The 26,591-nt window shown below is 41.1% G+C and overlaps 1 protein-coding gene across 1 annotated transcript in view; it reads left to right on the top strand.

Annotated features, from left to right (window-relative positions):
• Positions 1 to 26,591, top strand: part of ABCA13 (ATP binding cassette subfamily A member 13) — a 267,673-nt gene that overhangs the window by 43,282 nt on the left and 197,800 nt on the right. The window contains exons 11-22 of the mRNA XM_006136374.5: positions 1,766 to 1,860; positions 2,096 to 2,272; positions 2,646 to 2,851; positions 4,013 to 4,137; positions 5,764 to 5,878; positions 6,749 to 11,461; positions 13,561 to 15,369; positions 15,869 to 15,975; positions 19,684 to 19,802; positions 21,909 to 22,081; positions 23,891 to 23,967; positions 25,319 to 25,440. Coding sequence (XP_006136436.4) covers positions 1,766 to 1,860; positions 2,096 to 2,272; positions 2,646 to 2,851; positions 4,013 to 4,137; positions 5,764 to 5,878; positions 6,749 to 11,461; positions 13,561 to 15,369; positions 15,869 to 15,975; positions 19,684 to 19,802; positions 21,909 to 22,081; positions 23,891 to 23,967; positions 25,319 to 25,440 — 7,838 coding nt within the window. The remainder of the gene's footprint in view (positions 1 to 1,765; positions 1,861 to 2,095; positions 2,273 to 2,645; positions 2,852 to 4,012; positions 4,138 to 5,763; positions 5,879 to 6,748; positions 11,462 to 13,560; positions 15,370 to 15,868; positions 15,976 to 19,683; positions 19,803 to 21,908; positions 22,082 to 23,890; positions 23,968 to 25,318; positions 25,441 to 26,591) is intronic.

The raw sequence follows: 26,591 nt of genomic DNA, 5'->3' as shown, positions 1-26,591 counted from the left end.
GGGCCACAGGACCAGCTGGGAGGGATATCCAGCTACACACCTGCAGAAGGGGCAGGGTCTAGGGCAGTTAGGCCTTAGCGCCGCCCAGACTGCAGTGTTGCTCCCCCCGCCCCCAGCCCTCAAGGCTGAACAGAGCAGTGTAGCAGTGCTTCTTTGCTTCTTTGGCAGATAAAAGGGCTCTGGGGCTTGCCGAAGTAGCAGCGGTGTTGGCCGGGAATTCCGGGCCCCTTTGAAATGTTGGCCCTCTGTGAAATTGCTCCACTTGTGCCCTCCTCCCATTGGCAGGCCTGGAAACAAGTATAAGCCAAGTCAGTCTCTTGGCTTAGTTGGCTCTGTGAGCTGGGGGGTGGAAAGCAGTGAAAAGGTATTTTAGTCACTTAAGAGAGATGATGTTACTCTGAGCGCACAGCAGGGAGCAGGCCTGGTGAGGAAGGAAAAGGCTTTCTTTACATAATCGTTTTACATAGCAGATAAGTCATGAAATTTAGTTCCGAATCAGTCACTTTATATTTCTAAATTCAGTTATGTTGCCTTTAATCAGGATCACTCCACTGAAGTCATTGGAATGAAACCAGGGTAAAACTGATGTAAGTAATAGCAGGATTAGACCCATAAACTAATTTAAAACAATTGCTGATTGGCTTTTTCAAGCTGTGAATACAAATTCTTTAGGGAAGGAACTGGAGAGGGAGAGGTTTGGCTCTGTATTGTGCACCCAGCACAATAGGGTCCTTATCCTTTCAGGTTCCTTTGTGCTGTGATAATAGACATAAATTGGAGAAGGAATAGTCCTGATTTACACGTGCACCCCAAACCTCCAAGAAATTCAGGGTTTTTTAGATGCATTCATTTAACATATTTTAGACTAGATCCTGATGTAAATTGGTATAGCTGTACTGAATATTAATAGTTATGTTGTTTATACCATCTGAGTATTTGGAGAATTAACTTGTCTAAGGTTTGTTGCTTCTTTGGTAATGTTGGTGGCTCAATGCCCATCAGTAATACATCTCCCCCTGTATGCAATACTCATAAAGAAGTTGTCATACTGTCCAATCCTCCTCTTGCACCAGTATAAACCGCCAGCAACTCTAAGTCAGTGGAACTGTACTAGGGCAACTCAGAGTGGAATGGGATATGAGTGCAACTGCTTTTTGTGGCCTAACACACTGTGTAATATGCACATTCACATCCCAGTTTTTGGCTGCATTGGTGTGACTTGGTAATGCATGAGATCTGGAACCCAGAACAGCTGGTCTTTAGGAGGATCACATGATGTTGGAGGACCCTCAGGTAGTACAGATCCAGTACTGCAGTTACCATAGAGGCTTGGGAGCAGACGTTACATGATGTCTCCTAGAGCTCCAGGACAGCACGGCTGTTGTGCCACAGAGGTGCTGTGCATGTGTACCAACCACACACACAGGCAGCAGTACTGGCTGGATGTAAGAATGGGAGTAGAGTCTTGGACTTATTTCCTTCCAACCTGTTTGGTGCAGATGCTAGCCAAAAATAGTCCTCGCTTTTAGGGAGTTGTATACGCACCTGCCAAGGGAATGGAGAAGGCTCTTTGTACGTTTCCTATCAATACACATAACTGACCCTTTTATAGAAGTATTATACTTACATTGCACCACCTTTCAGGTATATTCCAGAAGTAGGTTTGTCTCTTTTTTTTTAATAGCTCATCAAAGAACTACACGTTCTGAGTCACAGGGATACATATTTATTTTTTCTGAAAAAAAAATGTATTAATGTCTTGCAGAAATTTTACATAACTTGGAAAAACTGGCCCCCTTTATTAAAGGAGATGAATTCATGCATCTAGACCTTGAAACACTCTTTTCGGAGTTAAAACAGGTAAGTCATTATTTATTCTTAGTCTTTATATAATGTGCATAAAATCCATGGTTTAAAACTGTTTCCTTTTTGTTTCTGGTATAAATCATGCCTGCTAAAATATTCTGATGTTGGTCTTAGTTTAGTTTTTATTTTATATGTTATAGTTGTGGTATGGTATGGCTAGGGCTGAATTAAATCACCCTCTCCTCATTTGCTTCATTTTCACAGTGATGGTATATTAATTGCATTTTAGATCTTGATCAGTAATACATCCCGTGAATGCAAGGACCTGCTTACAATGTTTGAGAAGGCTGCTCAGCTTCAACAGGATTTAAAAGTCAGAGACAGTTTGGCAAGATTTATGTGCCATTACAACTACCCAAATGAGTCTTTGACATTGAGCAACCATATCCAGTCAATAAAAGAGTCTGTAAGTATTTATGATTTTTTTTTTTTTACTATAAAACCTGAAGCTCATCCTCAATTTACTTCATTTCGTACTGTAATAATGGCCTGGAGTAGTAAATTTATAGTACTACACATACAAACCCTGCGTACTTGTTGTGTGCCCATGGCAAACTGTTTGAGCCGCTTTGCCAGGATATCCACAAGGAGAAGTGATTGAGGACCTGATTCTCATCTCTCAGTCTCAATCTCATCTCTCAACCGAGATGAATTGGGAATAGTACTGCAAAAATCTGTAAAGTTACATTAGTGAATGAGACAGGGTCCAAGCCTCAAAAAAGCATCATCCCCATTAATAGCTCAATAGTCACAAAAAATTGCTTTCTTTATTTTCAAAGGTCCTACGTTTGCAGAAAGTATTTCGTGGAGAACTGAGTCTGCCAGATTCAATCATGGAAAAATATTTGGGATGGCAAGAAATAGAACAGCAGCTTGCTGAAAATAGTGCTGCTTACTGTATAATTAATCAGTTGAGGAGCACAAAGACACCATCTCAAGAGGATGTCTATTTCCATTCTTGTCAAGAGCAGCTACTTCTCACATTGTAAGGACTTACGTATGTTTTTATCTATAAAGGGCCTGGTTGTATTCTCCTTCACAACTCCATTGACATCAGTATAGTTACACCAAAGTGGAATCCGCATGTATAAGATCAGAATCCAGCCCAATATGAAGTGATTTTATATTTCCTCTCAAAAGTTAAATCTGGGCATAACATTGTTAAAATAAAGTTACATGTATGCTATATTGTCAGGTACTTTAGAGTATGGTCCTATAGATACTTAAGAAAGTAACATCTTATTCAGTGATGCAATTACACTTCTACATGAAGATCCTCACGTGCATGAGTATTTGCAGCATCTAGCTGTTCTGTAGAGGAGGATTGTTTATTTTTGAAGTCTCCATTAAGTCCAAACCTAATTCCATTGAAGTCACTCATTGCCCCAAGCCCCATTGGTTTAAATGGCAGCCGGAACAAGCCCATTGCTTGTACTAGCCTTTGGATATTAGATAATTTATTACGGTCTCACTTTTGTCCTTTTTCATTTGTCAGAAAATTGATTTTTCTCCCCTACATGTTTCTAAATTAATTAGAAATTGACTGGGGTGTTTTGTTTGCTTCTCTCATTTGAGCGCCAGCCTTGCTGATAATTACAGCATGACCCTGGCAATAGGGCTTTGTGACCAGTGGGCTTATGTGCAGCTTCTGTGGGCTCTACAGGGTCCTGCTTCTATGCAGATACATATGAATGTTTGCTATTGTTTTGCCTGATCTCTCTCTTTAATGACACAGCAGTGGATTATTAATACAGATAGGTATTTAAAATCAGGAAGATGCACTTCCTTCCCAGATGGCAATGGTTTTTGTATGCCCCATTTTCAGCTAAACTAGCTGTTAGTGTTTCTTGAATCCATTGCACTTGTTCAACAGCTTGTGTGACACTAAGGGTCATCCACCTACTTCTGCTATTTTGGACATCCGTGGGAGTTTAGTCTTGATGGTAGTGGAAGCAGTTCCTGGCCATGAGCCCTGCTTGCCTTATTCCTGTGAAAGTTGCTTTGAAGTCAGTAGGACAGCTAATACTAGTAAAACTGAACACTAACCATACACTAGAACTATGTGTACTGAATCCAGTAATTTTACTTCAGAAATTCAATATTCTGATCGTAATATGTCTGCCTTTTGGGTCCTTGATCATTTCAGGGTTATTCATACACTTGAAGAAGTGTGGTTTGCTTTTGAGGAAGACCCATACTGGAAGGGCTTAACAACATTTGTTAGAAGAACGTGTGAAATAGCTCAATATGTGAACAAGAAAGATCTCTCAAGTGAGTAAACAAATAGTTATTGACCCAACAGATTATTTGCATTCTATTTCCTTTTCAAAAAGGAAACAGACAATTTCATTATGGTACATTTTTATTTTCAAGAAAGCTCTCACTTTATGATTAAAGCAGTGGTTAGACTGCTATGTGAAGCAAACCTGAGAGCCTATAGAGTTTGAGTCTGTGTGAAAGTCAGGTGTGATTTAAAGCTGTGTGGGAATCTTTAGACTAAAGTATTTTTGTGGTAATATGCTGATTCATCAAAACCAAAACTTTTTGTGGCAATGTCCTTGTTTCAGTGAAACATTCAGTAAGGTTTTTCAATATCTCAATGTAATTTCTAGTCAGAGATGTGCTGACCTTAGATTAGCCAGAAGCCCAGGGTACTCACTTGGGATAGGTGAGACCTAGGTTCCAAGTTCCTGTTCTGACTCAGGAAGGACTTGAATCTGGGTCTCCTCACACATCAAAGGTGAGTATTCAGACCACCTGGCTCTTGGCAGTTCTGGAGTTAGAGTGGCCCTCTTGCTTTCCATATTTTTAAAAAATCTCTTGGGTTTTGTCTTGGCATGGAATAGGAAAGGTACAAGAAAGCATTTTGAAATTTCAGAATTTTTTTGTCAGACAGGAAATCTATTTCTGAGGTTGTTCCACACCATGGATGCATTAGTTAATTACCTCTAATATCAGGCACCTATTTCGTTCAGTTTTTCACCCTATTTTTCCTTCACCTAAATTCACCACCCCATGTTTGTACACATTTTGAAAGACACTGTTCATTCAGCCTACTGACACATTTTGAAAATGGTTCTTAATCAGTGTGTCACAGCTGAACTGAAAAGCTTTAATAAAAATGGCTAATTAGAAATAAGCATTGACTATCCTGTTGCTAACCAGGCTGTTGAGAGAATTTGACCCCAAAACAAGTATTAGTGGATTAAAAAATCCTCCTTTTGATATGGACAGGCATGAGCTGAAAGTCTCCCACAAAACACAATTGATTATATAGAATTCAGAATGGTGATCGCCAAGATGTACTACAGAATAACCAGGACATGCTTGTGCATTTCATAAAGATGGGTTTCTTTTTTTAAAGTTCGGGGAGATGAAAGGATACTGCTGTGTTGAATTTCTCTCCCTTGGCTTGTGGGAGATATTCAGGATATATTTCTATAATAAAAATCAATCTTTATTTTACATTAGTGTTGCAGTTTATATTTAATACAAAATATATCCTAATTTCTTTCTGTGAGGGAGTTGGTTGTCATTGGTGGATTTTATGCATGTCGCTCACTTATTCCTTCATCGTCCTTTAAACCATTAAATGCTGCTTGGTATCAAAGTGCCCTTACTAAAAGGGCATATCCTTTCTTCATTATCAAATATAATTTTGGGGATTTCTGTGGGAGTATTGCAGAATGTAGCTGTAATTCTCTTCTCTTCTGAGCCAACCACTGAACTCTGGGAGAATCTTTTCTGGGACTTCAGTGGAGCTAGGTAGGGCCCCTATTGAACAGAGAAGTTCATTTTGCTTCTCTCTATCACACAGTAGCCTGTGTCTAGTTATCTACTGACAAGACAATGCATGTTACTTTTCATATTGAATTCCAAAATGTATTTTCTATGCAGATGATACTGCAACATCTCTTTGTTCTGGACCAAAGCTCAATCTGAAGACCGTCGTTGATAGTTACATAGCATTTCTGCAAAATGTATACAATTCCCCATTCGTTTCATGGCCCAGGTAAGTTAAACTAATTCAGTTTAATTACCTTCCTCAACTGTCCCCACCCCCCACCCATGTCAGGTATTTTGTAATGTTAAATTACATTATTTTTCTCACCTTAAAGAGATGCTTAGCATTTCTATGTTACCAATAGGAAATACTCTTGCTGTAAGATCAGAGAGTTGTATCTTTGAAGGGCCTTATTCAAAAGCTTTAATAGAACAGCGAGTGCAAGAGAGTGAGTGAGAGACTAAGGTGCCACTTGTTGTTTTTAAAGTTACAGGCTAATATGGCTACCCCTCAAACACTCTTTGTGAAAATAGGTATTTTTTCAAGTTTTTGTTGAAAAAACTAAACGTTTATTGGCCTTCAGTTGTTTAAGAAAAAATGATTTTTGGCTTTTGGTGAAAATATTCACGTTTATCAAAATATATGGAAATAAAAACATTTTTGATCAGTTGTATTTGTTAAGGTCCTTGATATCAAGCTAAACAGTCAGTGGAACTTCAAGGCTTTACTGGTTTCATCAGCAAAATATGCAAGTTGTGTGAACTGGAGATGGAGATGTCTGACTCTGCCAATTTTGTCATCTTAATGCAGCCACCTAGCTTCAACTGTATTTGGAGGACTTATGTATTGACTTTCTAATCATTGTTTTTGAGATGCTTTTTAAAATAATAGGTGATTGTCAGTTACATTTCCGGGTTTTTTAAATTGTTTCACTTGTTGAGCAAAATGTGCTTTGTCTATATGAAATACATATTGATTTTTAAGATGTATTAGTATACGTATATGCTAGTAAATGTGTGATAAACATTTATAATTAACTGGTTTGCAGTATAACTTTCCTATAACTGACTAATTTGAAAAAAAATCTCAATATTACAGGATCGTGACATCTGTCAAAGAGCTGTTGAAGAAGGAAAAGAATGTAGAGGTTCTTGAGGAGCAGCATTTGGACTTCATTTTACACATTGCAGAATTACTACAAGAAATGTTGATGCCTGATTCTTTAGCCTCTTCAAACCTCCATGACTTTCAGTCCCTAACAGAAATAATCCTCAGTAATACTATAATGTGGCTTAACACTTCTGCAAATATGGAAGCAAAGAAATCTGCTACAGTTGTTCATATGTTTTCTGAACTCAGTAATGAGCTGCTAGCGAATGATCAACTTGCAAAGCTCTGGCAGAATGAAAAGCTGGAGGTATTTTGGCAAGTAGTAAAAAAGGTCTTGAACCAACTCAAACATAGAATGTTTGGAAGCCCAGTGGAAGCAGTAGAGATGCTGGAGATGTTCTTATCTAAAACTATGAGTTCCTTTCAGGAAAATAAAAAAATCCTTAGTAAAAGTTCACAGTTCTTCCAGAAAACACTTACAGATTGGCCTAAATTGTCTTTTCTTGCTCTAGATTATGTAAACAGCTTTAGTGAAAAATTCATAAGGAATCTTTATGAGGTTGGAGTGTTGACTCAAGAACACTTCATTGCCACACTCAGCACTATTCACGCTATGAGAAATGTCTCTTCTGTTCTAGTTTCAAATACAACTTCCGTATCCCAGGTACAAGACATAGGAAAAATTATGTTTGATTTCTACGAAAGCATTCCCAGGATAGGGGATAGTAACGTAGTCTCACTTGTTCAAATGATTTTTTCTGTCCACCAAAACATTGATCTGTTAAGTACTCGGAGAAATAGTTCTCTGCTAACACTCTTCCAGAACATCACACAAGACATTTCACCAATGCCTGTGCAACTTGATTTCCAAGGGATTTTTGACTTTCTGTCTGAGGCTATTAATCTTCTCCAGGGTCTCCCCCAGAAACCTCTCTGTAAAAAGTTAGCAGCAGTTTACAAGTACTTAGAGCTCCAGGCTCAGTCCTTGGCACAGAAAGGGAAACAAGAGATAAAAGTGGTATATAGTACTCTGGGCAGACTTAAAACTGTATTAACAGACACAGAGCTTCATGGAGCTGCCTTTCAATATTTGAAACAACTTTTTGACATCTCATCAGAAAGCATGTTAAATAGTGAATGTCCTGATTACTACATGCCTAGCATTCCTTCTGTGAGGCAAACAGGAGATCTTCACAACTCATTGATACTGCCATTGCTCAGAGTTCTGTCAAATACATCAGACTTCAAGAGTGAGGTAAATGTGCCTTTTGCCATGCATTGCACAGTTACCTGGCTTCAGATGTGGATAGAAATTCTGGAAAAAATATCTGAAATGTTAAGGCTGGATTTAAATTTTTTCAGTTATCTCCGGAATGGACTGACACAGCTTTCAGAAGATCTTGAAAATGTAACCCATGCTGAATTGTGCAATGCAACATTTACAGTCAGTGCTAAAACTACATCGGCAATACATCTACTGAAAATAATAACAGAAGCTTATAACTTGAATGAAAGGAAAGACTTTGAGATTCTAAGTCAGTTCATAAGTCAATTTAGCAATGTAATTGATATCATCAGCTCAATTAAAAGAGAGACTTTAGAGGAAGCATTTCAAACAATGGAAAATGCAGTTGTCAAATTGCAGAAATCTCTGTTGGAGGTTAATGTTAGCAGGGAGTTTTTGGATTCCTGGTTTGATGTTTTTTCCCCAATGAGTTCTAAAATGGAATATAGAGATACACATGTAGATTTTATTAGGCATTCACTTTCAGATATTCTAACACTTTCTGGGAAAGAATTTGGTACTGTTTTCACTAACCTGAGAGAGACTGCTGGATTCCTTAAAAATATATCCCAGGATCAATGCCTGTTGTCTTGTGTGATTATTTCCCAGAATGTTACCAACTTAGTATTGGAAGCTATTTTGAAAGATAAAAATGTTTCACAGATAAGTGTTCTGTCTCATCTTAATCCTTTATTAACCTCACATAATATAGTGAATGCAGTAGAGGGTTGTAAAAGATGGATGCATATTATCAGTAGCCTCAGAGAGAAAAACATCACCTGTTCTCACTCTGAGAAAGCAAAACATGTTTTATTTCTGTTGACATCTCTGGGAAGCCTTAATGAGACTAACACTAACTTAAAAAATATTCTGGATATTGTTAATATGATTTTTAACTTCACACAATCTCCATGCTTGTTAAATGGTCCTGATGCACATTGTGCAGATGTTTATTTCAACATTCTAGCAAAAATGTTAAATTTTCTTCCTACATTTTCTGAAAAAAATAACACACAGATCCATGACTTTATTTTTACTCTATTGAATATGTTAAGGGGCCAAGCTCAATCAACTGTGTTCTCACAATATGTATCGGATTCAGAACAAATGAATTTTACTAAAATAATCACAGAAGTCATCAGGAATTCTAGGCAAATCCTTAATTTGTCCCATAGTCTCCAGCCTTCTTCAGTAGCACTTTTGAAAGGAATTCAACTTTTTCTGGAGAATATAACTTTTGAAATGCTACAAAACAGCTCATCTCCTTTGGACATTGTAAACCTCCTAAATGCATTTGAAACTCTTCTACAAGACAAAAATATGAGCTTCCTTTCACCTTCCTTTCACCATCTAATTAGTTACTTTATGTCAAACTTGTCTCATAGTATGCTAAGCTTGCAAAACGTAACTCTGCATACATGGATGAAAACAGCAGATCTCAATGTGGAATTAGTAAGAAAGGCACTAAACATCTTAAAGTCTTACAACTTTACCAATTTGGCAACTTTAGTTGAAAAAATTGAGAATGAAGATCTAGACTTGCTAATAGAACAACTCAAACAAGTCAGTAAAAGCTTGCATCATTTCTTTAAAAATATCAAAGCTTTGTACACTGAAAATTCTGTTCTGGGCAAGTTGACAGGCTGGTTAGATTCCTTTAAGAACAATATAACTTCTTGGAACTTGACCAACTTATGGCAAATCACTCAACTGTTTCATGGGACTGAGATTGATGATGTATTACAGGTGCTTTACCTTCTTCCTGATGGTGTCCGTCTTATACAGCGATTGGTTCACAAAAACATCAGTGATGCCCTAATTGAAGTGTACACTTTCACTTCAATTCAGGAAGCAAACACATCAATAGTTACCGAGGAACATTTATCCAATAAAATAGATAGTCTTCTAGAGTTGCTGGAGGTAGTAACTGATATGCCTGTGGAATCTGCAAGGGCTTTGAGTTGCCTTCCTGCCATTATCTGCAGGAACCTCACAACAACAATACTTCAAAATGACACCGCTTTAAAGTCTTGTAACTTCAATGCACACACAAATTTTTCATCTGTGTACAACACAATTGCTGATGTACTTGAGCAGTTCAGGCTGACAGTTCCAGGGGAACATACCCTGTGTTCTAATGAAGATGATCTGAGGGAGGTCAATTATAGAGTGACTTGTTACTTCCAGCGTCTCAAAGAGTGGAATTCCATTCTTCTGAAGCTTTCTGAGATCCACAACATAAATAGTTTGGCTCTGAAAGAGCTACTAGGGTTTTGGAATAAGTTATCAGTACAAGTTATGGCTTTTGGAAATCATAGCACTATCTCAGTAAACTGCTCCTCCACACCAAAGAGACAGACTGCTTTACGGCTCATAGAAGCACTAAACAACATGACATCAACAGAGATGGCAAAGGCCAAAGCTATTTTTGAACAGCTAACAGATCTGTACGGTACCTTAAACATGGATAGAAGCACAGGAATGTCTGTTATAAGGACTGTTCTTACTCATTTAAAAAGCATGGCCAATGAAATTTCTGGATTGCTGGATAATGAAGATGCCCTATCTTCTTTTCTTTCTGCAGCCCAGCCTTTGCTGACACTGTCTCCAGTTGGAAACCAAACTCAAATGGTATTCACGGCACTATCAGCTTTGAACGGAAACAATAGTTTGATTGGTAACTTTGAGGCATTTTGGCTTGATACAGAGAGAGACCTACAAGATTTATTAGTCAATTTCAGTGTTCAGCATTTACTTTCTGTAATAGACAAAGAAGTTCAATTATTAAGTGCAGCAGCCAGCAAAAATTCTTCATTGGCACTTGTTAGTTTATTAAAACAATTTAATTCATCATCTCCAGAAATCCTGCTAAGAAACTTTGAGAGCTTCCAAGAAATTGTGAGAGGCTGGCTACCTGAGTACACTAATAAAAATTTTTCTAGAATAATGAATGCTCTATTTGTCCTTATAGACAATGAAAAGTCATCTGATGACATAGTATTGTTTATCAAAGATATCATTGAATTTTTAGAACTCTTCAAGAATGGCTCTATAGAAGGTCACATTGATACTTCCTTTCTTACTGATCTTCTTCGTGGGGAAAAGCTGAATAATGTTCAGATTGCTTATGTGATTTTACAGAAGAGTCTTCTTAACCTGATCTCTGACCTCAGCGCTAAGCAAGAGACACTGCACTTAAATGATACAGACCTTCAAATAATGGACTTAATTGATTTGTTTTTTGATGATGCACAGTATGAAAATTATGGAAAGGCAATCACCCCATTCCAAAACAGGACAGTGGAGATGATAAAAGAGTTTTTAGAGATAATTTTTCCAGCTTCTAGAGGACATGATAAAAACAAAATATTTGTCTTATTAAAAAACTTACACAAGGATATAATTGCAGAAATGAGGTGAGTGAGTATATGTATACTGACCTTGAGACAAGTAGACAATTAGATTACCTGTTTTATTGCAAGTCTACTTAGAGCTAAACCTGTGAGTGAGCCCACATTTGGGACAAAAACTGTATTCAATGCATCAGGGCTATTATTTATCTAAATTTTTGTAACAAAATGTTGTAATTTGAGATACAGAATTTGGAAAGAATTATAGTGCAGAACATTTCTAGGCATTCTTTTGTATCTTTTAAAAATGCTACTTCCCTTACAAAGGGGCCTGATTATTAAATGTTATGAGGTAGCTGCATTACATAATATGCAATACTTAAAATTAAACTTCGTTGTCTTCAAGGTGCCCAGACCTGAAACATATCCCTTAAATTCTATACTTGAAATGATTTTAGCTTAAAATTCAAATTGAGTATAATGTACAGGTTAGACCTCCCTGGCCTGGCAACCTCGGGACTTGACCTATTCCGAATGAGGGAATTTGCCAGATATGTAGAGGTTCCCTGCCACCAGTCTCTCAGGACTCTACCCCTTCCTGCAGGTGGGTCTGCCCTGACCCCACTGCTATTGGGCTCCAGCCTTCTGCCTCTGGCTGGCTGGGGTTCCCTGGGACAGAACTTCTTAGCTGCTGTGACCCCGCTTCTCCCCTGGCCACCTGAGGCTCCCCAGGGACAGGGCGCCCAGCCAACTTTCACTCCCAGTTTGTGCAATTATTTTTGTACATGTTAAAATAATCCCAAAATTGCTATTAATATGCTATTAAAACTGGAAAATCAAATACACAGGAAATAAAAATGGAGGTGTCTTTGTTAGCACTTACATCCATTTCACATCCTCTATATTTCATTATATACAATGCTATACCTAAAACTGAGTAAAATAATAAAGTATGAATTGATCAAACCAAAAAAATCCCAGAAAATTCCATGTGTACAGAGCAGCCAATTCATGTAGAAAAGTTAATTTTTTTAAGTTCTTGTGTTTGATTTTTCAACTCAACTAAAAAATACAATGTGCTTGTGGATTTTTTGAAATTTAAACATTTCTGAAAAATTACCAGTTTTTCTCAAGTTTGAGTTCCTTTTTTCTTGAGTGAAAATCCATACAAATGGAAAGTTTCTGGCATCAGTAAACATTGAATTTGAAAATGTGGAGCCTAACGCAGGCTGTTAAAAGGATTCTGCTCTAACATCATAATAAGGGTAAAATATAGTGACTACAATAACTTTCAGTTTTATCTTGATGTAACTCCGTTGACTTCAGTTGTTAGGGTAATCCGGCCTTTGATTGAAAAGAAGCTTCACTAGTGACAAAGTGAAATAAATCCATTACGAATGAGGTCCACAATATTTAAATAAATATCATGCAGTGGCTAACCAATTTTGGGTAATACTTTATTAATAATAGTGTTTCACTCTTTCCTTTCCATAGCCTCCTGCCTCCATTTTCTTTTCTTTCTTATCCCAACAGCCTCTTACATTCCCTATGCTAATGTATATCATACTGGGCATAGATAGGAGTGAAAGTAATTTAAAATTCTTCCTGGTACAGAGGCCTCGCTCCAGGCCCCTGGAAGTGGCAGGGCCTTAGGCATAAGGATTGGGGTTGTGGCCAGCCTGCCCCAGCCAGCCATTCAACACTGTACAGCATGTGCTGCTAGGGGCTCAAGAGACAATTTAAAGGGCCCAGAATTCCAATTGGGAGTCCTGCAGGCCCGTTTAAATCACCGGCCCCAGGCCAGCCCCTTTTGCCCCCAGTCCTGCCCTTATTAGTGGTTCTACTAATAGAGTCCAGCATTGCTGCCATGGAAGCACTTCAACATTGCATGTGTATGGGCCTGTACTAGTAACCACTTCTTACCTGTACGCTGTACTGGCCCACTCTCCCCTCAGGGCACAGGATTTCCCATTGTTGAGATGCCTGTTATAGCATCATCCAAAAGGTCATATTGGCCAATCAGAATGTTCTTTAGATAACCAAGACACTAATCATAGCTTGCTGGTAATTTTGTTCTCTTTTATGGTAATACACCATATTTTGCTAAAATCATCTTACGTAAATGTTAATTGGGATCATTCAAATAAACAATATATTTGTTGCAGGTTGTTCCCCAAAGATGGTATTGGAATGCTGCTAAACTTTGATCAGTCTGTTAATCTAGAGGAAGAAGTTGATGGGTTGAAAGAAGATATGTATCAGCTAATCAAAGATGCAGCCCTCTCTGAAGATGGGACACCTCATTTTGATACTGCAAAAGGACTGAAATTTATGAGGGATTTGATTAACATTCTGGTTAAAGATTTTTCTGGAAAAAATGACAGCAGAAGTCATTATGAACTGTTTACTTTTGTGCATCATATGTTATTTAATGCAAGTCATTCTGGGGACCTTGTCCAGATGACCAGAGATTTTCCTACAATGTTTCAACTCATGAGGCAGACTTCTACAGAAATGGGAAGGCTCCTGGATATTTTTAACAACCATTTCAAGGGTTTCCTAGTTGCCTATCCCACTCTCCCGGAAATGGTACTTTCTAATTTAACAGAACTGTTGGCTACAATGGATAATGTGTTTCCTTTGGAAAATAGGCAGCTAAAAGAAATCACAGAAACATTACTTAATATCAGCTTGTGGAGCAGTGGATCAAACTACACTAGCAGCCCTTTTCCAGATATTGCTCTTGATTTGCCGGCATTGTGGAAAAGTGATAAATTTGTAAAGCTAGCAAAAATAATAGAAGCCTTTGTTAACTTTTTGACATTGTCCAAGGAAGTTTCAGAAAAAGTAGCTAATATTTTGGAATCATCAGTCAACTCAGATGCTATGGAAAACTTAGACTACATTGAGATGGACTATTCAGATCTTCAAAGAGCTGTTTATGATACACTAGCAAAGTTAACAGCAAATGAGACTGCAGAGGTTCTGCATTCAAGCAAACATCAAGTGGCAGATTTGGTGAAAGTATTTCTTGATTTGACCTACTTGTCTATTCGGGCTAAGCATTCCAATTCATATGGTTCTGAAGCTGCAAACATATCAACCAGATTGGTCACAAATCTGAGCAAACTCAATGGTTTAAAAGATATTGCAGGAGAAATCACTAAGTGTTTAGGAAATATGCATAATTATTCTACAGAACTGGAAAGATTTGCTGCAATTGTTGCCAATGCAAGCATAAACTCATCTGATAATGCTCTTAGTCTAAGAGAAGATTTTCTTGATTTCTTTCTCCCCATTAATGATATTATTAGTAAAATACATTCAACTTCTAGACTAAACTTCACTCATGACCTAATAAATGAAAAAAAATGGGAGGGAATTCAGGAAAAAATTGCTTATTTGTGCAAAAGAAACATTACAGGTATAAAAGCTTATATTAGAGGTGTAGCTCTTCTCTTTCCCAGAGTTTTCTGTAAAGATCACTTGAATGAAAATGACTCTTATCTGCTGCTGCCTTTTGTACGCAACCAAGACAACTTTCTTAAAATTTTAGAAGTCACTATGGAATCATTCAACATAACAAAGAATGTATCCAGAGTAATCTTCAACCTGTGGCCTCTTTTTGCCAGCCTTATCAACCAAAATACAACCCGTCAGCAGAAGGAACAGTTATTGAGTTGGGAAACAGTTATTGAGCATGCATTAAATAGAACTAATCCTTGGATAGAGTTGCTGCATTTAAGTACCAATCAGCAAGTTAATTCCACAAGAGCCTTACTCCAAGCAGTTATGAGGCTCTTTTCTGAGCGCACTACTGGTATAGCTGATGTGGCCTCTCTGGAAAACCGTTTGTTAAGGATGATGCACGACTTAAACTTGATTTTCAAACCTTTGTCAACATATGAGAAGTATGTGAGGCAGCTGGTTAACTTGACTGAATATTTGCGACAAGATGCACTGAAAGAACAAAGGTAAATATTCAAAGTCTGGGTTATTTTTAAAATCAGTGTCCAAGTCTGTTTTTTCCCTTTGAGAGGTGTTGAACACTGCTGAAACTCAAGTCAAAGCGAAGTGGTTAGTCTTCCTGAAAATCAAACCAATTATATTGAAATTGGAATTGTTTTAGAAATAAGAAGGAAAAGTGGTAGTGTGTGTGTATGTGGTGGGGGAGAGGAGGGAGGGAAGGGGAAACTGCTGGGGCCAACACCAGAAAAGTATTTAGCTTTTACAAACTTACCATCCAAGTAGTATCTTAAGACAGAGTACTGCCAACTCTTGGCTTGATTCAAATCTACTTCATATAGACATAAATCAGGAGTGAATCCACTGACATTTTTCTGGTTACCCTGTTAGGTAACTGCAATGAGAATCTGGCCCCTGATGTGTGTAATAGTGTATGCAGTCCTTATTAAAGTCATTCTCTGATTCGGTTGCCCTAAAATTGATAGTATCTTATTATTTTTTCTTTAGAGTCTTTGCGATGTGCCAGGTTTTCCAGAAGCATTTAAGCCCTGCTTATATCCTACTGCTACAAAAGATGCAGATCATGGCTTTGAATGTATTTACAGCCCTTTCAGGTTGGTTGCTCTAGTAACAACTATTAGCAAGATGGATTTATTATTCCTGGTGTTGCTGTGATGCAGAAACTGTGCTCAGGGCATTCATGTTTCATAGTGCTCACTTCAGTTGGATAGTCTCAAAGCTCAGAATGAAGTTGAGAGGCACTTGAAAACACGTTGGACCCAGATGGCTTGGTATAGCCAAATGCCACCCCAATGGATGCTTTAAATTAGGTTCCTAATTCCACATTAAGGCACCCTGTATTGGGATGTGGGTGGGTTTTCAGCATTGGTCAATGTCGGTTTAAGGCTGCTTAATACAGTTTCCAACTGCCTATTGGAATAAACTCCCAGTAATTACAGATCAGAGCAAACCAACATTGAGTGGTTTTGAAAATTCCACCCATAAATAAGTCTATAAGTTCTGGTTTACAGATGCACTGAGTGCCCAGAAGGTCTCGCTGACCTTTCAAAATCAAGTCATTTATTTAGGGCTCCTGTAGGAGTTTAGGAGTTGAACATTTAGACCCATGTTCATGTGTATTGATCTTTGTAGTATTTGGTTACCTTAGGTCTTCAGAGTCAAGTGAAACCACAAAGAGGTCTATGCAAGACACACATATGCTCATTTTCTGTTATGTTGCCTAGTTCAACTAGTCACCAAAATTTGACCTGCTGGATTTTAGCAAATCTGAATTTAAAATGACTGCCCTAGAAAACTGAATGGACAGAACTGGCATTCCTATGCACATTGAGTGTAAGGTCTGCTGACTGAATGACAGGAATGAATTATCCAACGTATTTTCTGCTTGCTGCTGCTTTGTGGGGGTTATGGCTATGCTGTGGATACAGTAAAATTAACGTCTCACCACAGGGAAATACAGTGCAGAGAGTCTCAGAGTGCTGCTCAGAGTGAAAAACGTCATTACTTATTTGTATTCTCATAATTTCGGAGAGTTCCAATAATGGATCAGGACCAATGGCACTCTATTTTTTTCCATTCATGTGCTGAATAAATTGTATATGCACGGAGGCATGTGTGGATGTGCACCACTGGTAGAAACAAGGTGCTCTGTTAATTGGGTGACATTTGAATCTCTCCTTGGTGACCGCCCAAACACTCAGCTTACAGGGAACACTGATCAGGACCCCCCTGTGGTAGTTGCTGTACAAACAGAGACTAAAATGATGGTCTCTGCAACAAAGAAATTATCGTCTAAATGTAAGATAAGAGACCCCATGTGGCTATAAACAGATGGAGAGAATTCAAGTAAACAGAGAGACTGTATTGGTCAGCATAATGAGCAGTGATCTCACTATACCAGTGCCCTAATCTGTGTTAAGTTTTTGTTAGCATTGTAGCAAAGGTTTGAGGGTGGATTTGAAGGAGGATAATAAACTACAGTTTGGACCTCCCTTGTCCAGAACCATTGGGACCTGACTGGTACCAAATGAGAGAATTTGACAGACTAGGGGAGATGTTCCCTTCCACCTGCCCCAAGCCAGCTGGCCTCCTACCTCTGGCCCCCTCTACTGCCTCCCCAGCTGGGCTGTCCTTTGTGCTTCTGCTGCCCCCCTCCGCAGCTCTGGGTTGCCACGGGCGGTTGGGTTTCTCCAGGCTCAAGCACGGGCCTCACACTGCCATGGATAGCCAGGTTTCCCCGGTTGCGCATTGCCACGTACTGCTGGGCTTCTCCAACCCCACAGCCCCGAGCTGCTGTGGGTGGCCAGGTTTCCCCGGCTCCATGCTGCTGCCTCCTGCCAGGCTTCTCCAGCACACAGATCCAGCTGCTGCAGATGGATGGGGTTCTCCAGCCCCTGACTCCTCACTGCTGTGGGCAGCCAAGGTTCCCTAGCTCCACACTGCCATGGGCTTGTTGGGGTTCTATGGCCTTGGCATAGCCCCATTAACCCCATCCCTGGGGGTACCCATTACCCCCATAGCTCCATTACCCCCATCCTCCAGTCCTATTGCCCCCATCCCTGGCTGGGCTGCTGGCCCTCCTGCCAGTAGGCTCCCAGGGTCTTTGGTCCAGGAGCAACTACGGTCCTGCTGGAACACAGACGTTACTGGACCAGAGTGCCTGATTTTAGAAGTGCAACCTGTAGCACTTTACAGCTGTTTACAGGGATCTCTTAAGTTAAAGCAGCATGGAAGATAAAATATTATAACTGGGCAGTGGAGGTTGGCATAATAGACAAATCATAGATCAAAACCTTGATGGCAAAATAGAAATTATAGGGTAGGGATTGATTGTGAGTTGTCTTGAAAGTGAAGGCAAGTATCTTACATTAGATGTCACAGAGATGGGGGAGCTACTGGAGGGATTAGGTACCCTTAAAGCCCCCCAAGCAGCTCTGCTTCTTGCTGTCATGAAACCATCACACAGTTCTTCTGTTTTGGTTCTGCACCAGGCCTGATTGTCCTCTGGTATCATATATATAGTAGCCCAATGTCTGTGACTCTGTAACACTGGCTGTTGCCTCTGGGCGGTGCTGTTGCCTCACTCACGTCCTTCGCCTCCCAACGTGGCGCTCAGCTGACTTCTGCGCTGCTCAGCTGGGCTGCCGTGGGGGAGCAAGCGGCGCAAGCAGCTGTTTGGGCCCTGCGGTCCCCAAACAGCCACTTGTGCCACTTGCTGAGTGGCGCAGAAGTCAGCCGAGTGTCACGGTGGGAGATGAAGGGGGGCGGGGCGGTGACATACACGGCCAGGGGACAGGGCCTTGCCGTGTACGTCACCGCCTCGCCCTCCTTCGCCTCCTGTCGTGGCACTCGGCTGACTTCTGCGCTTGCTCTACTGTGGTGGCCCAGCTGAGTGGCGCAGAAGTCAGCCGAGTGCCACGGCAGGAAGTAAAGGGGGGCGGGCCAGTGACGTACATGGCCAGGGGGCAGGGCCAGGCTGCGTACGTCACCACCTCTCCTTCCTTCGCCTCCTGTCGTGGCGCTCGGATGACTTTTGCGCCGCTCAGCCGGGCAGCCACGGAGGAGCCCAAACGGCTCCTTGCGCCACTTGCTCCCCGCAGCGGCCCGGCTGAGCAGCGCAGAAGTCAGCTGAGCGCCACGACAGGAGGTGAAGAAGGGCGAGGCAGTGATGTACACGGCCAGGGGGCAGGGCCTGGCTGTATATATCACCGCCGTCATGTCCTTTGCCTCCCACCGTGGTGCTCGGCTGACTTCTGCACTGCTCAGCCAGGCTGCTGCGTGGGAGCAAGTGGCCGTTTGGGTTCCATGCTCTCCATGCACGAGGAGGAGCAGAAGAGAAAAAGAGAGTGAGAAGCAGGAGGGGGAGAAGAGAAAGAGAGAGATGGAGAGAGAGGCAGGAGGCGGAGGAGAGCTGAGAGAGATAGGGGGAGGCAGTAGGAAGAGGAGAGAGAAAGAGAGACGGAGCGAGAGACCGGAGGCTCAGGAGAGAAGTGTGAGATAGAAAGGGAATAGGACGTGGAGGAGAGGCCCGAAAATCCCGTCTTATGACGGGCTATTGGCTAGTTGCTCAGGATAGTGTAGGACAACCATAGAATGGGTGCAAGGGTAATATGTCCTTTTCTCTCATGTAACCTGTGTGATGACATTAAACCTAGCAGTTGTGCTTTGCACACGATTTGTCTGCCCTTACCTCTAAAACTTTTTTCACGTCGCACTTGTCTCAACACCATTGGCATTTCTGACAGGGAGTCACATATAGGGTAATCTTTACACTGATTGAGCCTGTGTGTTTTCTCTTACAGACAATCCTACCATCATCAGCAACCTTCTCTGCACTTTTACGAGCTGTAAGAGAGGCCTAACAAGACATTTCCTCCTTTCTGCCATTGAAGGAATCAATTTGGTTTATGACCAGTATCAGGTTTGAGGGATTTCTAAACATTCTTTTCTCATGCTTTAAATTTCACACTGGAAAATTACTTCAAGTATTTTCTTTCTCCTCCCTCCCCCCTGCATCTTATTGCCAGAAAAATCAATCATCCTGATTGTGTACACTCAGGATTTTGAAGGGATATTCTGTTGCACATGGTAGTGATACCCAGAGGAAGTCACATAATATATGCTGACACTTGTTGAAAGTCATAAACAGTATCACTGGCTTGTCACTCACTGAGTACCAAACAGCAATTGCTATTTTCTTGCTTTATATTCATTAACAGCCCCATTCAAGTATTCCAGGTGCTTTCACAGCATTAAAAATTTACAAGGACAAGAGTAAAATCCAAATCAAATACAAATGGCTCTCCCAGCCAGAATCATCTGGATTAAAATAATACCCAAAGTACATATTAACTGTGCTTGCCAAGAAGATTGATCTGTGTTTCTGCAACCATTCTGAAGCTTGGCAAAAGTCATAATCAGAACAACAAATGTAGCAATTAGAGCTCTGTTCAGTACACAGTCCTGCTCCACTGAAGTCATTGAGAGGTTTACCATCGACTTCAGTGAGAGGAGAACCAAATCATCAGAGAGCATCAAATCTTTCAATTCACCCTTTTTATAAAGTTCTCACTGCTCTGATAATTTGCACTCTGTCTACTCAGAGGTCTTGTTGATGTAAGTGGGAGTTCTGAGTATGGAAGGTGGGGATGGTCAAACTTTTTGGCCCGAGGGCCACATTTTGCTATGGAAATTGTATGGAGGGACATGAATGTTCACAAAATTGGGGGTTGGTGTGCAGAAGGGTGCGAGAACTCCAGCTGGGTGTGCAGATTAGAACATAGGAGTTCCAGGTGAGGGAGGGTGCTCTGGGTTGGCGTTTGGAGGACAGGAAGGATCTCTTGGGTTGGTGTGTGGCTGGGGGAGCAGGCTCTGGGATCATGCTGTGGATGAGGAGTTCAGGGTGCTGAAAGTCCACCATGCTGGGATGTACAGATGTGGAGGAGGATCAGGGTTTGGAGTGCTAAGGCGAGGGCTGTAGCTCTGACTGTAGGTGCAGGTTCTGGGTGGTGCTGGAGATGAAGGGTTTGGGCTATAGAAGGGTATGCAGGACTGGGATTGAGAACTTTGGAGGATAGGAGGCGGCTCAGTGCTGGGACAGTAGATAGGCAGACAGGGCGTGGAGGCTCAGGGATGCAACATCTGGAGGGTGCTTATCTGAAGCAGCTCTTGAAAGCAGCATCCCAAACCCACTTGAGCTGCGGGTAGCATTCAGAGACCTCTGACTGCCCCTGCTACCAACCCCACTGGAGGAAGCTTGAGGGTCAGATTAAAAGGTTTGAGGGCCTGGTTGTAGCCCAGGGTCCATAATTTGCCCCACCCTGGTGTAGACAGAAAGTAGACAGAGTTGGCAGCCATCTAGCCAATCTGAGAGTAGAATTTTGCCCAGACACCATGGCTACGTCTACACTGGCCCCTTTTCCGAAAGGGGCATACTAATTTTCCAGGTCGTAATAGGGAAATCTGCGGGGGATTTAAATATCTTCAAAGTAGGGATAAATAACTTCAAAGTAGGGATAAGAGATCCTCCGGAAAAGGGCTTTTTTACCGGAGGATCGGGGCCAGTGTAGACGCTCTTTTCCGGCTTTTCTACAAGCCGGAAAAAAGCGGCGGACATTTTTATTTAAATGCCGCGGGGGATATTTAAATCCCCCGCGGATTTCCCTATTACGACCTGGAAAATTAGCATGCCCCTTTCGGAAAAGGGGCCAGTGTAGACATAGCCCATGAATCTCTTGGTTCTTTCTCTTTCTCTCTCCCTCCCTCGGTCTCTAACATCACTTACCAATACAAAGGACATGTACAAAAAGCAAAGAAAAAAAAAAGGTCCTGATTTGCCAGAGAACAGTTAGATAAAAGGATAAACAGAGATAACAGTTCAAAGGGCATAATGCAAGGGTGACACTTGGTTGCAGGTGTTTAATAGATCATTATTCATTCAGAAAATACACAACTGTTAGCAGTTTAGGCCTGTTAATTCAGGTAAATACATTGTATGTAAGTTTAATATGGTTGCCATGTTTTGCAGGATCCGGAAACAATATGGTTAACATCCAGCGAAGGGGACTGTGGGAACCTTTTGTATCTAAACAGGAAGCTTTCCAATGCATTGGAGAGCTTCCAGGGAGCACTACAAAATACCACCTGCAGCAGCTGTGAACATCAACTCACATTTGAGAACATCCAGAAACACATGCAAATGTAAAGCTTTTATTTTTCACCGCCATGTTGTTCTGCTGTGCACTATTTTTGTTAGACATAGTGATTTAGTTTCATATCTTGTCATGAAAAGTTTGCATAATTATAATATAAACTCTGCTGACCTATTAGTTGGTTAACAAAGTAAGGTGCTGGTTAAATGGAGCTCGTTTGGATATCCTGACAACGATATATACCATCGGTCCATGATGATTAAAATCTCTGCTTAACAAAATGTGCTGGAAATTTTCAAACACAATTACTGTGTAGCCATCAAAGGTATCAGCAGTACAGGTTGGACCTCCCTGGTCTGGCACCCTCGGGACCTGACCCGTCCCTAATGACAGAATTTGCCACATCAGGGGAGGTCCCTTGCCACCGACCTACCAGAACAAAGCCTCTTTCTCTGTCTGGCTCCGCTCCAGCCCTGCTGCTACAAGGCTTGGCTCTGGCGCACTTCCGCCAACTGGCTGGGACTCTCAGGGGATAGAGCTCCCCAGCCACTGCTGTCCTGCTTCTGTTCCACCTGGCTGGAGCTTCCCAGGGACAGGGTACTGTGGCTGCTCCGCTTCTGTCCCACTTGACTGGATCCTCCCGGGGATGGGGCTCCACAGCTGCCCCACTGGGTTGGGGCTCCGTAGCTGCCTTGCTGATGCCATAGCCAGCCAGGGCTTCCCATGGATGGGGCTCCGTGGCTGCCCTGCTGCTACAGTGCTCAACTGGGACTCCTCAGGACGGGCCTCGCCATTCCTGAAGTTAGGGCTCCCTGCTGCTGAACTGCAGACCGGCTTGCACTACAGTGTGCTGGGGCTCTCTGGTCCAGCAACATCCATGATCCTGCTGGATCCAGGTTCTTGCCAGATCAGAGAGTCCTGAATTTAGGAGGTTCAACGTGTACTGAACCATAGTTACTGACTTGACTCCGAATTGTGAAAATCTCTCTTCTTTTCTCTCTACCCCAGACAGTTCAAAATAACCCCATATTTAGGAGTTCTTTGCTGACCTTGGTTTTCCAAGGCCTAATCCTGTGACATGATGAGCATCTTTTTCAATATGCTAAATAGTCAGGTCAACTCAAGTTGAGAGTGGACAAAAACACACAGACTGTGCTTGGCACCACACAATAGATGAGCCCTACATCATCTTAGGTTTTTTTCTGTCACTATATACTGTACTGTTATGAAGTCAGCAGAGAGCTTAGCAAATACTAGTGTTAACTGAAGGGTAAATGAAACTGTGCTGGAAATCTTGGTGATTCTTTACAACAGTTGCCTATGAAAGGGTAATGCTTATTATCTACTTTACTCTATGATCAGTTTCCATCCAATAGACCATTTTTTCAAAATGTACCTGAAAGAGTTAAGTTCATTAGTGCCATTAAGAAGAGTCTGTGGCCATTAGCTGCTGTCCCTCCGGATTGTTGATTCATGCCACCATTTTTTTTTTGTCCATTCAATGAAAGTTGTGGAGGTGAGAAACTGCTTGTTCGAGTGCTTCTCCCTCTGGTTTGTTTTAGCAATCTTAATAATCTAGAGCTCTTCTCATGAATTATTTCCTCTCGTAACTCACTCCTTGGCCCCTTTGCCACCCATGACAGCTCACATGTACAAGCAATAGGCCTAATCTGGCTCTTAGAAAATTAAGCTTTTGCCTAATTAATGCTACTTCAATATGCTACTTATGTTTAGTATACTAAGTATAGGGATTATAAATATAGGGACTTTATACTTCGTATGCTTAACATAAAGTAAAGCAAATTATTTAGAAAATTTAAAGAAATTGCTCCTTGTAAAACTAGTGTTGTTATTTCAGGTTGGCTGGAAATCTAAGGGCACCTCTGTCTGCAAATCCAGTGGTAGCTTTTCTCAGTAACATCAGTATGCCAAATGGTGAGTGCATGTTTACTTTACAGGAGGTAACATAAAATTCAGTGCTGTTTTGGAGATCACTGTATGCCTGTGGTGTCCAACACACTACCCACATATGGCTATTTGGCTGGCTGAGTGTGGCTAGTTCACTATATCAAAACTGGTTGGACACCACCGCTTGTTCTCAAGGCAAGAGAAAAAACATCACAAAGTAAAAAGAATGCTGCTTATGTACAGCATCAAAGTACAATTGCACTGTGGTCACTGGAATCATTTGAGGTCTGTCTCTTTCCCAACATCACTCTAGCCTATCTGTTGCCATGGGCCCCAGGTCAGCATAGTTTCTGTGGAAACCATACTGACAAGGGCTGCTGTAGTCACGTGCTCCTTGAATCATTTTCATCAGGGAGATCCAAACTGCAGAGTGGTTTAAGTGATTGAAAACTACCTTTGGTAATTTAAGGTGCCTTCTTCCCAAACCAGCTATGTTGAATAGCTTACGCTTAGAACCCTAACAAATTCATGGCCCATTTTGATCCATTTCACACAGGATTTTAAAAAATAGTTTCACTATTTCAGCTATTTAAATCTGAATTTTCAGTCTTGTAGTTGTAGGGATGCTGTCACAAAAAGGAGTTGGGGGGGAGTTGCATGTTATTTTGGTACTTGCTACCTTTACTGTTGCTGGCAATGGTGCCGCCTTCAGACCTGGACAGCTGCAGAGGTGTGGTCCAGCTCTGAAGGCAGAGCCACTGCTGGTAGCAGTGGAGAAGAAAAGATGACATGGTATGATATTAAATCTTAGAGGGGTAGCCGCGTTAGTCTGTAACTTGAAAAACAATGAGTAGTCCTGTGGCACCTTAGAATCTAAGAAAGGTATAGGAGCTTTCATGGGTAAAACTATCGCTCTCTAAAGTCAGCATAGAAGTGAGGGTGGCAATACCATGACCCCCACCCCAATAATCTTATGTCCCTCCCTGCAACTCTCTTTTGGGTCAGACACTCAATGTGAGAAATGCTGATCTCCCCTCATGAAATCTGTATAGTAGGGTAAAAGCATACAAAAGGACCAGATTTCACAGAAGAGGTTCAGATTTCATACTCTTTGACATATTTCATGGCTGTGAATTTAGTAGGGCCCTAATTTTGCTCCAGTGCAGTAAACCTTCTGCTCCCTTTTTTCTGTCTGTGAATCCAGAGCTCCTCCAATCCCCTACAATTGGTGGGAAAGAAAGCAGCATGTCTTGGAAACTGTACTTGGCTCTTTCATGGTTGCTTAGCATAGATGGGCAAGGAAATAGAAGGCTGCCTGGTGGCCCTAATTAAAGCAGTTTGGTGGGAAATTAACAATACTTATTTTCTTACATTGCAGATGTGAAAATCAAAGACTGCATGCAAAATGCCACTGAACTGGCATGGAAACTTCGTTCTTCAGTCAACATTTCTCAAGAGACTGTGGACACCCTCTTGGAAGCCAATATCTCTCACTCCAAGGTATGAGATGAGAAGCGGCTGCTGAATTAACATGTGCTATAACAATGCTTTCCAGTCTCTCTTAGCTGGTGCAGAAATGAACAAGACTTGTTAAGCTATATGGACTTCCTGTGTTTTCATTTACCATTTTTTATGCGGAAGATTGTTTTTGTTTGGAGAATCCAAAATAAAGCATTAAAAGCCCCAGGAGAAATTCCTGTGATACTGGCAGCCAAACCTTGAGGCATTGCAAAGTATGTTGGAAATATCAAGGTTTCATCTTCTTGGATAGTTTGCTCCTATTCTCTCGTTTAATGAGCAAAAAGTTCTAGCTCTTAGTTAGTGGGTGGATGGGGAGGAGAGGGCAAACGCCAAATTCTTTGTAAATAGGCAAAGTCCCTTTGGTTTCAATGGAGTTTCACCCAGTTTTACCTAACAAAGGAAATTCTGAAGAGTCATACATGCCATGGAGAAAATGTGTTGCATTTCCCAGAGTTCTCAGGTTTGTGGTGAGGAGAGCAGACCACTTTCTTGGGCTCTCTTGATATGCTAGTCCCCCAAAAGGTTTGATGTCACTGTGTCTGTTTCCCAGGACTGTGACATATTCCCTTTCTCTGAGCATGGGAAAGTATTAACTCTCCTTTGTCCAGTATGAATCATAAAGGAGGCAACTAAGTACAAGTGTTGTTTGCTCTGTGTGTCTGTGTGCACATGTGGGAAATGAACTGGTATTTTGGTACTTGACAGAATCTGATCAGATCAATCAAGCAGCCACTGGATGTCACTGATGCTCCACAAGCAGAGGACAGTGCCGGTTTTGTCCATAGAAAGCTTGACTGATAGAATGGCTGTTGTCAGTCTGAAATCTTTTCTTTCACAAGTGAAGCCTAACTTTAATTGTCACTGATTTCTGTGCTTCTGTTCCTTTGTTAATGTGAATAACTGACATCACTGCTGTTTCATTACTTTGTTAGCAATATACAAAGGTAGCGTACCTGGAAGTGATTCGGTAGAGGAGGAGTTTGACAGTAAACTTTTATATCCCTAGTCTCCTTGAAATAATACTGCCACAGAGTTGAATTTTCAAATGCAGTCACTTAATTTAAACCAACAAACTCTATGGATGCACACTGCTATGCAAAAAAATGCCATGTTTGTATGTTCATACTAAC

The sequence above is a fragment of the Pelodiscus sinensis genome, chromosome 2, assembly GCF_052426305.1.
Source record: "Pelodiscus sinensis isolate ZL-2025 chromosome 2, ASM5242630v1, whole genome shotgun sequence".
Lineage (NCBI taxonomy): Eukaryota > Metazoa > Chordata > Testudines > Trionychidae > Pelodiscus > Pelodiscus sinensis.
This window is presented reverse-complemented; position numbering and strand designations above follow the sequence as displayed.